Source organism: Carettochelys insculpta, chromosome 8, assembly GCF_033958435.1.
Source record: "Carettochelys insculpta isolate YL-2023 chromosome 8, ASM3395843v1, whole genome shotgun sequence".
Classification (NCBI taxonomy): Eukaryota; Metazoa; Chordata; order Testudines; family Carettochelyidae; genus Carettochelys; species Carettochelys insculpta.
This window is the reverse complement of record NC_134144.1, coordinates 63497238-63512603: the sequence shown is the minus strand read 5'-3', so window position 1 is coordinate 63512603 and position 15366 is coordinate 63497238. Positions and strand designations below refer to the sequence as shown.

At 40.5% G+C, this 15366-nt stretch overlaps 1 protein-coding gene across 2 annotated transcripts in view; it reads right to left on the bottom strand.

Annotated features, from left to right (window-relative positions):
• Positions 1-15366, bottom strand: part of ZNF148 (zinc finger protein 148) — a 56667-nt gene that overhangs the window by 24589 nt on the left and 16712 nt on the right. For both annotated transcript variants that reach the window (XM_075000916.1, XM_075000915.1), the window contains exons 2-3: positions 6579-6924; positions 3391-3516 (exon numbers count right to left, since the gene is read on the bottom strand). In XM_075000916.1, coding sequence (XP_074857017.1) covers positions 3391-3516; positions 6579-6908 — 456 coding nt within the window. In that variant the 5' untranslated portion in view covers positions 6909-6924. The remainder of the gene's footprint in view (positions 1-3390; positions 3517-6578; positions 6925-15366) is intronic.

The following is a 15366-nucleotide window of genomic DNA, read 5'->3' as shown; positions in this document are numbered from 1 at the left end:
AAACGAGTGGAAAAGTGCTTTTGAAGGGAGTGCTGCATTCTTTTGATTTAATTTTGAAAGAACACTTTTTGTGTGTAGACACTTCACTGGATATTGCGAAAGAGCCCGTTCTTTCAAAAAATATTTCAAAAGAATTTGATAGCATACATGCGACCTAAAAGACAGATACAAAAATCTTCTCAAGGATTGTCCTCAACCTTTTTCATTCCACTTCATCACAAAAGAGTGGAGCACGAAGATAGGGGGAGAGAAAGAGGAAGGAAGCATACATGAATGTCCATGAAGTTTTCTGTAAGAGAGACACCTGCCACTCCCACCAAACAAAACTCCCAAAGATGGGATCTCTACAGAAAAAGTGTGAGGCATTCAAGCTGGATCACCCTTATTATAAAAGAGAGGAGCATGCTGCCCTCAGGGACTCAAAAACCCAGAACTTGCTCCAAATTATGTCTGAAAAATTTATAATCTGTCAGCCCTTCAGGCATGCCATGAAAGCCATTTATATAAGAAAGTGGGGGGGCACAAAATTCTTGTTATATTTCATATTTTTTTTGGTGGGGTGTGGATGAGTACCTGGGCCAGAGAAATTTGCTGTTTTAGTTTATTTTCTGGTGAGGCTGTTTCCTAAATATACTTATTTTTATACAGTTACGTGGTCCTCTTTATGGGACTGTGATTTTACTTAACTGCTATAGCGCATGTGTCCTTTAATTTTTGTGAAAATCAAAATAAAATAAACACTGAGCTTCGAGGGGACAGAACAGTGCTGCAAACCTCACTTGCATGATTGATCCTGGTTTTATCTTAACAAAAATGTGCCTCTTTGATATAGGAAAATCTAAGCTCTCAGACTATCACATAGCAATATTGTCCTGAAGTACCCTCTGTCACATTGTGGGCATTCCTTACCTCAGTTTCTCCTCCCCAGAGTTTTCTGTCCCATACCTCTGGCTGGATCACTCTAAATGCAACCCCTCTTTGGGTAATTAATCCAAAGAAGAGTCCAAAAATTATCTAAAGGTATATCTGATGTTTGGGGAATCTCTGAAGCCTGCACTCTGGGCCCCACTCCACAGTCCCTTCTAGGTTACCTTTCAGCCCCTCTCCGTCTCTCCCCGCCCCCTTATGCAAGAGTCCCCGGTTTCCCCCCACAGAACTAGGCTAGAAGTTAGGCAACTGTACGACCAGAGTCAGATTCTCCCTCTGCTGGACTCTCTTTTCTTCAATTAATCTCCATGTTCAAAAGTCTAGGCAGGCCAGCCTTCTCTTGCCAATATCTGCCCTGCTGTGACAGAAGGGAAAGCATTTTTGCTCGTCTGCATCTCCCAGCTCACCCCCAACCAGATGGTGAGAGGCGAGACACAACCACCCTCTTTCCAAGACTCTTGGCCCTTAAAGAAACACTGATGGAATTTTCTTGCAAACACTCCATACTCCTGGTACCACTTCCTCTCTAACACTACCTCCTGGTACACGAGTGGGCATGTGCGTGCACATGTAGGCATTCCAAACCTTAAAAAGACATGCCGTCTGGCAAAGTAGCCTGACCCCTTTGCCCCTCTGAAATGACAGGGCAAACTTCCCAGGGACACAGGCAAATGAGTAAAATTGTTACATTCCTCTTGAGAGTAGATTTGGAAAGTAAGTTCTCAAAATAACATAAAACAACAGTCATCACGAGAACTTCTAACAAATAATTCTGAGCAAAATATTAAAACTTCTGTACCTAAAATTAAAAAATCTGCAAATCTGCATAATTTTATTTGTTATAACAAAATATAGTCACACTATTTTCAATGATCTGCTGACAAGTATTTTTAAATAAATTACCAACTTAATTGAAAATTGTGTCATTACATTGTTACTGTCTTCTGTTATTTTGCCAAATCAAATTATGCAGAATTTTCAAAATTTTTCAAATGTTTTGGCAGAGTTTTTAATTTTTTGTGCAGAATATCTGCTAGAGTAACAGGGTTCTGTGTGACACAATCTGGGTGCAAGCAGCTTGGTGGGGGATCCCAATGAGGGAGAGATCTGTATGCAAAAAGCTTATCATAGGATTCTGAGAGCAGTGGGAATGGGACTCTGGAGAAGTCCAGCTAAGGTCATTAGGGATCAGTGGGGGTGCTGGAGGAGGTGGGTTTGGTGTGGTGGGTGCCAGGTGCAACTGCTTAGGGATCGGTAGGGGACCAGGTGTGAGGGGCTCCTGATGCAGGGGTTAAGGCTCAACAGGGTTTGTGGAATTGGGGGAGAGGGATCTGGATGTAAGGGACTCCTGATGCACAGGGGAAGAGTGGGGTGAGGCTCAGCAGGGGAACTTTGGTTATGTGTGTGGGGAGGTCCAGAGGCATGGGGATTGGACACATCTCCCTGTACAGTGACCTCTCCCTGATGTCTGAGGAGGCATGGGACAAGATGGTGGGAGGAGGAGTCACTGCATGGCAAGTTGCTTCCCATCCACCCAACCTCCATGAATCTGGACCCCTCCCTGACACCCCAATCCACTGCTGAGCCTCACCCTCTGTGCACACACACCTCCTCCCCACCCCACAGTGCAGAGCTTCCCGAATCCTAGAGAGGTTTCCATGCCCAGCTGCTCTGTGCAGGGGAAGGGGGAACTCTATAACCATTGTCCTCCTCCTCTCTCCCTCAACAGCCCAGAGTGATATCCCTCGGCGACCAGGACACCCCAGACACCCCCCCCAACCCCCCCCGGTGACTTCTCTCTCCCCTGGCTGCCTGAGCAAACCATAAAGGGAAGGGGTAAGTGAACACTGGTGCAGCTTCTCTAGCTCCCCACAGAAACCATGTTTCTGAAGAAAGCAAAGAGAAATTCTGGGAGGGGAGAGATATTTCTGCATGTCTGTAGCAGTGCAGAATTCCCCCAGGAGCAGACTATATACAATGACACATATATTTTAGAAATGCTCTCTACCACCAGATTATTTTATTAAATTTATGGATGAAATTTTCAAAACTGTTATTTTAGATTTGTTTTTAAACTATTGTCAATGCATAAGGCACAAAATAATGCGCAGTCTTAAAGAAAGGTACAACTATTATTAGATAAACATAGTGTAATGATTTATAACCTGTCTACAAAACTACTGACTGATAACTTAATAAAGTATTTGGAAAGGGAACTGCCTGGATAGATAGATGTTAAAGTTTGTCAAAGGTTTGTGTTGCTAAAAGGAGTTCAAGGAAACACACCATGAATGCCTTATATTACAGTTTTCTGTGAAGTCTGGAAAGCGCCAAAGCTTCATTTTTATGGGGCAAACAAGCAACTTCAGACATAACTACTTCAAATTCTAATAAAATCAGTCAAAGTCATAGCAAACCTACAAGTTGTTTTCAAACCTAGTTTTTCCAAAATCAGTGTCTTACCTTAGCTGGTGAACGCTGTTTTCTTTTTTTCTTTTTCTGCAAATCTATGGGCTCTCGTATTTGTTTTTTGTCTCTCTTCTGTTGTTCAGCTGCATCAGTAAAGGTAATTTCTTGCTTTACACTGATCTGTTAAGATAACAAGTGCCAATTTCAAGTGAGGTCCTCATTACAAAAGAGCAATTTTTCATTTTCAAATGACAAACTGGTAAAACAACAGCTAAGATTTTTGTTGATGGGATTGTCCCATTGCTTCATTCTTTCAGAAAATTAACAAAAAGGAAGTAATCAATATCTTAAATGCAGAAAGGACATAATTCTATACATATTTACAGTCTGCTATACCTCTTTATTCCTCCAACAAAAATTTAGGTTCTTCTTTCTGACCTTTAAATGTGTCCTGGTGATTCCTAGCATATACCAAAATTTCTCATATGTGCATATAACTGCTCTATTTGTTTAACACCTATTGTTTCTTCTGCCTGTCATAGGCCGTGTCTACACTGGCACAAAACTTCAAAATAGCCATGCAAATGACCATTTTGAAGACTACTAATGAGGTGAGGAAATGCATATTCAGCGCCTTATTAGCGTGCCGCCAGCCGCAGCTCTTCAAAATTGCCACATTTCGCTCCCATGCGGCTTGTCCAGAGACCCCGTCAACTTCGAAATCTCCTTATCCCTACCAGCTGATAGCACAGACCCTACGAGAGGCAGAAGAAACAACAGGCATTAAACAAACAGAGAAGTTACATGCACACATGAGAAATTCTGATTAATACTAGGAATCACCAGAACATATTTGAAGGTCAGAAAGAAAAACCTAAATTTTGTTGGAGGAATAAAGAAGTAAATATGTATAGCTGATAGGAATAAAAATGTCAGCTGATGGGAATAAATATGTCAGCTGACGGGAATATGGGGATTTCAAAGTTGGTGGGATCCTTTCGGAAAGAACCCCCGTCTTGACAAGGCATGGGAGCGAAAAGCAGCAATTTAAAAGAGCCGTGGCCAGCGACACGCTAATGAGGCGCTGAATATGCATTTCAGTGCCTCATTAGTAACGACCATTTCAAAGTTTTGTGCCAGTGTAGACACAGCCACATTGTCAATGCTAGCATTTAACAGAAAGAGATAAACTTACTATGACTGTGAGCTAAAAACTTTAAAAATACAGCTAATGAACTTTTTCCCAGTAATATTCCTTGAGCTAATGTCAATTTTATTGAAGGTCATATTCTTAAATGTTTCTGATATGTTTCCTGAACTGTCAAATAATTGCTGATCTCCAGTTAAAAGGAAGCCCTCCCAATGTTCAGTGTTTTGAGAAAACTCTAGTTAAGAAAGACTATTCTTTCTATTTACACCCATATTACTTGTTTTTTAATCAGATGCGTCAGTAAATGCCCAAACCATTAAAATATGCAACTTTATAGTAATAATGCATTATTACAAAGCAATCCCTATTTTCAAGTGGAAGCCATTTGTATTTTCCCTGTAGTGAATGGAGGACACTTTCTATTAAATGTTAAGAAAGGTGCACAAGGGCATCTATAGGTTGAATCTCCCTAATTCGGAAATCTAATCCAACATCATCCATAATCTGGTATGGTTTTTGTTAGCCGGATATCTTCTTATTATGGGTATGGCAAGTTTCCTGTGGGTCCATAAAGTTTGTTTCCAGCCACCAGCCCTGTCTCTCAGTGTTCTGTTATTTAGCTGTAATTTACCCCTAAATGCCTTCTAAGAGCCCAATAATCAGTGAAATTGTTGGTAATAATGCTAGACAATACTGACCTCCTGTGGGTCTGACAAATTCTCTCCTCCAGCACCAGTCAGGTCCTGAGGGTGCTGGATTAGAGAGGTTCAACCTGTACTAAGTGTCATATATTCAACCTATCAGAGAGGTAGCCATGTTAGTCTGTAGCATCGAGAACAACAAGAAGTCTTGTGGCACCTTTTTGACTAACAGATATTTTGGAGCATAAGCTTTCGTGGGCAAAGACCCACTTCATCAGATGCATGAGTGGGGGAGGGAGGTTCAGAGGGGTATTTAAAGACTGGGGTCCCAGTAAGTGGGAGGGCCAGAGCTGACAAGGTCTATTCAGCAAGGTGGAAATGGCAGGTTGAAATATATTCAACCCGCAGCTTGAATGCAAGCAATAGCTGTCAAATGCTGAACTTCTATATGAGATGTGCTTTAAAAACATGTACAGAAATGCTTTGGGTGCCAAATGAGAAAACACTTCTACACATGTCCAAAAGTGCTTTTCATAGAAAAATGCAGGGTGGTCTTTTTAATAATGTTACTTATCCTGGTTTACATTTGTTCTTTAAAATGTATTATTCTGCAAATTTTTGGTATTTAATGTTAACCAGTCAATTCACATAGGCCATTTCTACACATGCCACTTTACCGAAAGTGGCATGCTAATAAATGGCCTGAAAAATGCTGGTGAGGCACAGATGTAAATGTCTGGCACCTCATTAGCATATGGTCACATGATTTGGAGTTCAGAAGAAGCTCTTCCAGAGTCCAAAACAGCGTGTAGAGTCGTGGCCCCAGGGGATTTCCCGGAAGAAAATCCTCCTTCCGGAAGCCCCTTCTTCCAAATTTTCAGGAAGAAGGGGCTTCTGGAAGGAGGATTTCCTTCTGGGAGACCCCCCAGGGCTGCACCTCTAAATGCTGTTTTGGAGTCCGGATGAGCTTATTCCGGACTCCAAATCACGTGACCATATGCTAATGAGGCATCAGAAATTTACACCCACACCTCATTAGCATTTTTCAGGCTGTTTATTTGCATGCCACTTTCGGAAAAAGTGGCATGTGTAGAAACAGCCACTGTAACAACGTTGTCAACAGTCAACAACATTTTTACATACAGACTATTATAAAAATGAAGCACAGCTAGGTGCAACTTAAAGCAAATGACCTACAAAAGGTTGCAATACACCTTTTAAATCACAGTTAAGCACATGAAGCTTGGTTTAAATGATGTATAAGATCTTGCACAGGCCCTTAACTGAGATGAATTTCAGCCACAGTTTATGAAACATTTTCATAAATAGCATCTATTATTAATAAATATTTCTATAATCAAAATGCAAACAACTCTGAATGTACTCCTAACAACATTACCAAACCATCCTTCCTAAATGCATGTGGAATATTTCATGAAGCAAATGCTTACAGGAACATTGACTGCATACTGTAACCCTTGAGGAAGTCTATCTTGAGCCTCAATCTCTTCATCATTTTTCACTGTCTCCTCATGGACCATGAGTTCATCATGTGAAATCATCTCTTGCTGTCGAAGCTCACTTTCTTGTAACACTTCATCTGTTGTAAGAATTTCCTGATGTGCCATAGTCCGGTCTTGAAGCACTGCCTCTTGCCGTTCCCCAGACACTGAAGATTGGTCAGATACAGCACCCATCCCTACCATGCCCCTGGATGACTGCATTTGCTCTATGCCACCACATTTAAGAAATAATCCTCCAAGTTTGTCTTCAATATTCATGCTTAAGTGCAATAGCCTACAAAGAAAAGTGTAAAAGGTGAATATCTACAAATGGGAAAGCTATTAAAATTTAATTAAAACCTCTTGGGAAAAAAGTTACACAAAATATCATCAACAACCCACTTACTTGTAAGTACTATCCAGGCCTTTCAATACACCATCTTTTATTGGAATAAGGTAAAGAAAATCTCTCTCTCTCTCTCTCACGCACACCCACACACTCAAATAGGTCAATCATCTTTTGACTACCAATACAGCCAGGTAAAAGCTATATGAACTGATAGCCAAAACAAACAAATATATTTCCTACCCTTAAAGGAAGCAAATTGCTTCTATTTTTTCTTTTCTACCTCTCTTCCCTCCCTCCTTTTTTGTCCCTGACCCCTTTCCCAAAGTTGCCTCATTTCACTGTGTCCTCTCTTTTCCACTCCCCCTGCTTTATATATGCTGTCTCTCCTATAACCACTGCCCCAGTTTGCCAGAACAGCTTTATCTTCACAAGGGAAAGGAAGAAGAATTTTTGACTCTTCTTGCTGCTAATGATGCCGCATGTGAAGGAAGGAAGAGGACTAGTTAAACGTACTTATGGAGGGGTGATCACCTCCACACCCACTCAGACACTAGAGCATGAGTCAGGGTATATGTGGGCTTAGATACTGCCTCTACTAATAGTGCAAAACATAGTAGGAAACAGGCAGTAGTTCAGCTTGATGATCAGGAGGCTCTAATCCACCTCAGTTAGGCTTTTCAACTAATTAGGCTCTGGGTCAGTTTTGTCACTAATGTTCTGTCCAATTAAATAGCCAAAGAAGCAAAACCATCTTGTCAAGCAGCGCAGCAGGACTCTCCATCATCTCCTAAGAACTGCGCTGTGCTACCCTACAGCCAATTTAACATCTTGCTACTTTCAAAGTGTATATTCCATCTACCACAATTTTGTATCAAACAGATCAGTACGTAACAAACTTCAGTTTTCAGTTTGAAATAAAGTCTCAAAAATATTTGCAGTTACTGAGAATTCTGCCCTTCTCCTAATTTCTAGCCGCAGGGGGTAGTCTGTAGCGAAACAAACAAACAAACAAAAAACCCACATCCAACGAGTCTCATGACACTTCACAGACCAACAAATTTATTTGGACATAAGCCTTCCTGGGTAAAAACCCACTTACTCATATTCATGCACTCCACACATCTGAAAAAGTGGTTTTTATACATGAGAGCTTATGCCCAAATAAATTTGTTAGCCTTTAAGTACCACAGGACTCCTTGATTTTTTTTTTTTTTGCATAATTTTTAGTGAAGATTTGCTCATTTCAAAAACCTACAACACAATCTGCTATGAAAGGCAAACTCTCCTCAAGTGAGGCTCAGGGGCATTTAAAGTTAAAAATCTGGTCCAGTACTGAGTAGTGAAGATTACACGTTATTCATCTGCACTATACTAAATTCCAGATAGTACTATTAGTGGTCCTGATTATCGTGAATATAGAAGCAAATTAAAACAAAATAAAAAATTAGTCAATATTACTGTTCTCCAGCATCAATCTGCACAGGAAGTAAAGACAGGATAGGACCTGTACCTGCCCTACCACTCAAGAGCAAGAATCTTGAACTCCTTGAATATGTCAGAAGTGCCTGATTTTGAGCTTTGCAGCATTACCTGATAACCCTTCCCTTTTCAAGCTGAAGTGCTCAACAGCCAATTGAAGAGAGTGAAGTATTTTGGGTATTTATGATCAAGTAAACCTTGGCCCAACAGAATCAGAGGTAAAGCTCTGTTAGTCTGTAGCGTCACAAATAATAAGCAGTCCTGTAGCACCATAAAGACTAACACATTTATATATTAGGTATTGAGCTTTTGTGAGTAAGACCCACTTCCTCATATTTGGAGTAGACAATTAGAATCCAGGATATACAGCAGGGAGAAAGTGGGGAGGAAAGGAGGAGGAAAAATGGGGATTACCTGTCACTAACAGAACCAGCAGAAGAAGCAAATTAAGTTAAGTCAGATGTGTGCCATTCCTGTGAATATCAAAGGTGGAGATAATGCCCTAGTAATGCTAAGATAACTAAGCTTTTATTTATTGTATTTATTTAAGATAAATTTTCCAATAAACTTTCCATTGCTGGAAGTCAGAATGGGTTGACTACTGATGTATTCATGACCCTAAACATGTAGGACACTGATATCATTAAAAGGTTTAATGACGTGACCTCATTCATGTTTTGGGAGACACTGGAATCCAAGTTTCTGCACACAAAAGGTTAAAGATACTTGTAAGAGAGTAAATAAAAAGAACCAACAATTTTTAAAAACGTGAAATATGAAAATGGAGAACCACATTCGAGACAAAAGTAGTAATACTGCTACTGCCCAAATCTACAACCTAATCTGTGAAGCAGCTGAAGAACAAGGTCTTTGATGAAACTGGGGAAGAGAGACTCTTAACACATTTACAGTTAATATGCCAGTGAGCAATACAGAAATGAATGTGAGCTGATGTGTCCAGCTGCAGGAGGAGGTGGCGTGCACTCCCAGTCCAGCTCCTGAGGCTCTCCCACAGGTTGCCATGCTAAGCATAAGGCAGCCAGACAGGTGAAAGGCACTGGCTGGAGATGCACTTCCACACCGGTTGGGACTGCCCCAACCTCAAGCCTCCTCCCAACCCTCCTGGGCACCATCTAGGAAGAAAAGGGGGGACTGAAGACCCCACCCTACCCAGAGAGTCATACCAGGACACTGCTTGCTGTTCCCCTTACTGTCACTGTCACAGGAGAGAAACCAAAAGAGAGCAACAAAAACTATAAGAGTTTTAGAAACCATGACCTATGAGGTAAGATTGACAGCATTAAGCATGTTTAGTCTAGAGAGCAGTGTTTCTTAAACTTTTTGAGACCACAGAACTCCAAACAATAATATTTTATGTGGAACACCTATGAAAATGTACTTCGCTCATTGATGGTACTAGTTCCTCATCAGTAGCATTTTCACTCACTTCTAGCTTTTTTAAAAAGACAGGTAACTTACTCTGTTTACTCATCTTGATGGAAATAATAAATTCAATAAATCATCACACACAACACACATGCATTGGCTAACATCAAGCAGCTGGCTGACATCGTAGCGGCCACACTGGCATAGTGCACACACCGCACATCATCGCTAGTTGCTATGCCGCCATATAGATAGGAGAAGACGACTGGGGAAATGGGAGGCTAACACAATGTCAGCTAACCTTGTTGTGTCGCCAGACTACTACCACTTTCGGAAGATGTAGAAACAAATTATGTCAGTAGTTTCCATTACTGCTATCATTGCAAAATAGTTATTTATTCTAAAACTTTGAGTTATTTTTCCAAATGCTCACAGCACACCTGCAAGTTTTTCAAGGAACACCAGTGTTCCGCAGAACATAGTTTAAGAAACACTGGTCCAGAGAAGAAAACGACAACAAGGAATATAAGTCTTCAAATATGTAAAATGCTGGTACAAATACAACACTAATGAATGGTTTTCCAAGTCCACCCAGAATAGGCCAGAAGTAATCGGCTTGGTTTGCAGCAAGGAAGATTTAGGTTAGCTATCAGGAAAACCTGTAACTGTAAGCATAATTAAAAACAGGTTATTGAGGGAGGTGGTGGACTCCCCATCCTTGTCGGTTTCTTAAGAACAGGTTAAATATACATGCTAGGATTGGTTCAGGTATACTCAAGTCTTGCTCAGTGCATGATGATGGACTAGAATCACTCGATGTTATCTTGAGGTCTCTTCCTACTGTACATTTTTATGATTCTGTACATGTTGAGGACTGCTGTAGTATTAGCTCACTGTACTGAAGACTTCATAGGAACCAGCTGGTGTGGTGCAGAGATGGGGAAGTGCAAGATGCTAAGAAGCAATCATTCATGTGTGAAAAACTGCAGCTGCAGTTTGTTCAAGGCTCAGCTGAAAGCAGCACTACAGCTTGTTCCAGATGAAGAGTACTGACACACTGCTCTGAAATCAGACCCAAACTGAGTAATTCCCAGATTTAAACCTATTTCCTACCAGAAAGGTACAGAGAATAATGAAAAGGGGACTCAGAAAGAGAGCAAATGTTTGCTGCTGCTGCTGCTATCACCAGTGATTTGAAGCAGACTAGTGATATGGAGCAGCAGAATGCTAAAGGACAATTGATAATATGCAGCAGCTGTCTAGCAGAGAACACTCACTGATAGTATGTCACATTTATTTGTAATATATTGTCAGCTGTGTTATTCATTTAAATTATGATGGATATGAATATATAGCTGCTTTTCGCCCTGTCAAGTAGTGCTCAGGTACATTTTTCAAGTTCTGATCTTGAGTCACCTCAATAGGTGCATTATAAAAGCAGTTTTTCAGTTATCTGGCCTTTCATAGAAAATTAATGAGGAGTCGATCTACACTATAACACTACAACTGATGAAGTACAATCTAATCTAACTCTGGTACCAAATAATATGAAAATTAAAAGCCATACAAAAATAGGCTACTAGTCCAAATGAGAAGTGACCCAGCTGCAACTGCCTCAGCAAATTAAGTACAGTTGACCACAAGATGCTTTTTTGAGGCGTAGGAGGAAGCAAGGGGAAGGCAAAGGCTGCTTAAGTTAAGCAAATTCATATTATTTTAATTAAAACCAAGAAAAAATGCTCTTGGAATAATAGTGGACTGACCAGAAAAATTAAGCTGAAGTTTTTAAAATAGTTCACCTACACCTGTAGTGGGCCAAGCAGTAAGCTAGACTAAGCTACATCTGTAAAAGAAGATACCCCCAAAATAAGATACTTGACAGAAGACATAATAATACACACTACAATTAGCATAAATTAGTAAATCCTCTGACACAAAACATTGTAATTCACACAGCAGTATTTTACCTGGCATTCAAAATTTTGGAAGTAAGATATGTAGCACCATCTTTGAAAATATGGTAAAAATAATCCCTCTCTCTATAAAGGAAAAGGTTCTATACAAAAAAGTAACATGCAAGCTCTAACTTAATATTCTAGAGCAAAAAAAAATGTAGACATCAGGAGTTCATTGTGCTTGTTAGAGCTTCCCCAAACCTGTCACCTCAAGCAAGGCATTTGAATACAGGGCTCCAAAGAACAGATTGTACAAATATGCACATTAAAAAGCAAGATCAGAGAGAGGGAAACTGAAGAAGCTACCAGAGAAAAGTTGCTCTATCCTAAAGTTACTTTCTCTTCCGATACAATGCTTAGCCACTGAGTCATGTTGCTTTGTTTCAAAAACTGCTACTTAGCCAAACCCTACTAACGAACTTCAGCACAGTTAGTTTCAGTGTGCCTCACATCAATTTTTCCAAAGATTGCTGGTGCATTAAGGAGCTATAAGGATATACCTATACTACAGCTAGGAACAAGCCTTCCACCTGGGTGAATGGATTTGTTAAAAATAGCAGTGTAGACAGTATAGCTCAGGCAACATCTTGGGCTCTCAAGTCCACCCCAACCTCCACTCCCAACCCCAAACACACACACCCTTCAAATGTAAAAAGTACTTAAGTAAAAAAATCCTGAAAACAAAATGTAATTATTTTTCCTCTTAAGAACAAGACCAATACCATCAAAGTTGGACAGTAGTTAGAAAAGGAATGTGACCTGATAGTATAATCTGATAGCCACCACTAAACTGACCCACTCCACACAAAAGGCCCCTAACAAATTCAGTTTAAACAAAATAGTGTAAAGAAGCTTAAAAGAAATAAGATGGAAGAAATCTGAAGGATTCTGTGGAAATACTGCAGAACCATTAAAATGTTCTGCACCAGCTTTTTTTTTTATGGTTGTAGATACTGTTCAATCTTGGTGATCACTCGATAACGAGTAGGATGTCTTCATGTCACCCTCCTATTTGTAACAGAGAGAAAGCCGTGCTAGTCTATATACTATCAAAACAAAAAAGCAGTAAAGTAGCACTTTAAAGACTAACAAAATAATTTATTAGGTGAGCTTTCATGGGATAGACCCACTTCCTCAGACCATAGCCATACCAGAACAAACCCAATATTTAAGGCATAGAGAACCAGAAATAGTAATCAAGGTTGACAAATCAGAAAAAAATTATCAATTTGTGGATAGCTGATCAGCCCGATTCTGGAGCTGTAGGTTTTCTCCCAGAAGGGGCCGGTGTTGGTAGCTGTTGGGGGGCCAAGGGCAGTTTTTCCCACTCTTTTCTTCTTCTCCACCTCTCTCATCTGAACTGCAGTGGGACCTCTCAAATTGTGCAACCCCCTCCTGGATCACCACTCTCCACTGGGGATGATCTTGGGCAAGGTTCTCCAAAGTGTAGACACAGATGCTGCACTTTTTCGTGTGTGACTTCAGTACGTCCTCATATCACTTCCTCTGTCCCCCAACACTCCTCAATCCTTCCTTCAACTCTGATCAATATTACCTGGAGAGTTGGGTTGGTCCCATACGGCTGGCAAAAAGGTGATATTCTACCGTTTTGGAAAAATAAAGGCAGCAATCAAGAATTATGTAAGTTTTGCTGCATTACTCTTCTGTACACCAGAGGGTATGTTAAGCAATAAAACAAGACCACAAAAAAAGCAGATGTCATTCCCAGCTGTTCAACAATGTAAGGAGAAAATCTTCACAGCTCTTTTAAAAGGAACAAGATACCAAATGCCCTATTCACTCTGCATTTATGGCTACTGAGGCATTTCACTCTGCTGGCAGGGTATCCCTTTTGGCTGATCTTGAAATTCACAAAAAACCCTAATATGCTCTCTAAAATATTCCATCTTCTGCATGATGACTTCTCACACTTCATTCTTGTAAATGGGGAAAGAGCTGCATTCTTCCAAAATCAGGTTGCATGTTCAACAAGGACACCTTACCATGTCAAAATTCCTCAGTACTGTCATAGATTGCATGCTTAAACATACTAGAGGTAAGTTAAGGTAATGCATATGCCTTGATTATAAGAATCTTGCTATCATCAATGTTGCCAACAATATAGCATAAGGTATCAATCAACAGATAAGTTGGTTACTGCCAGAGGTGGAAAAAGTACCCCAAAAGTTACTAAAGAAAAATGTTGCTGCTTTCATTTCTGGACACTTGAGTACAGCACTCTCTTTCATATCCAGCAGACTTGGGATCGGGACATTGCCAGATATTCAAATATGCTGAATAACAGAGAGGTGTACCTAGCAATGCATAATACTAAGGAAGAACAAGATCAGATATTAAGAAACAAACAAAAATGTATGCAGCGCATATACCAACAGCAGTAGTATTGTACCTGGTAAACTTAAACTGTAGTTATTTGTATTTACTTTCACTATATGGTATTTATGGAAAACGTAACTAAAATTTACTTATGGTTAAAATGCCAGTCATTTGAGAGTTCCAGATGATAGAATGCCAGATATGAAAGAGTTTATTGTACAACCTAGACGTGACGTGTGTACTTTTTCTTAAGTAGTTTTCCAGAGGGACACCAGTAACTTGTACTTAAGTACCACCCCCACAACTCCTACTCCAAAAAAAAAGATCTGCACTTTTATTCAAGTAACTTTTGGGTCACTTTTCTCACCTCTGGTTATGGCTCTTAAATCTCAGGAAAACTCAGCAGCCAAAATTGGCCTGAAATTAACTGAAGTAAAATCAAAATTCTTTCAATTTCAAACATGCTGTGGCCTTTAGTAACCACACAGGTCCTCCTCTGCCATACAGTCTCCCAACACTCTTACAGCAGTATGGTCATCTGCTTCATAGAATCATAGGGCTGGAAGGGACCTGAGAAGGTCATCTAGTCCAGCCCCCTGCTTCAAGCAGGATCAACCCCCACTAAGTCATCCCAACCAGGACCTCGTCAAGCCAGGACTTAAAAACCTTGAGAGGTGGAAAATCCACCATCTCTCTAGGTAACACATTCCAGTGCTTCACCACCTTCGTGGTGAAGTAGTTTTTCCTACTATCCAACCTACATCTCTCCCTCTTTAACTTCAGACCACTAACTCCTTGTTCTGCTTTCTGATGCCACTGAGAACAGTTTCTCACCATCTTCTTTAGAGCTCCCCTCCGGGAAATTGAAGGCTGCTATTAAATTACCCCTCAGTCTTCTCTTCTGTAAACTAAATAAGCCCAAATCCCTCAGCCTCTCCTCATAGATCTTGTGCTCCAGCCCCTTAATCATTTCTGTTGTTCTCCGCCAAACCTGCCCCAACACATCCACAACCTTTTTATACTGGGGGGCCCAAAACTGGACACAATATTCCAGATGTGGCCTCACCAGTGCCAAATAGAGGGGAACAACCACCTTCCTAGATCTGCTCAAAATGCTCCTCCTAATGAACCCTAATATGCTGTTTGCCTTCTTGGCTACAAGGGCACACTGTTTACTCCCATCCAGCCTTTCATCCACCATAACCCCTAGGTCCCCTTCTGCTGTACTGCT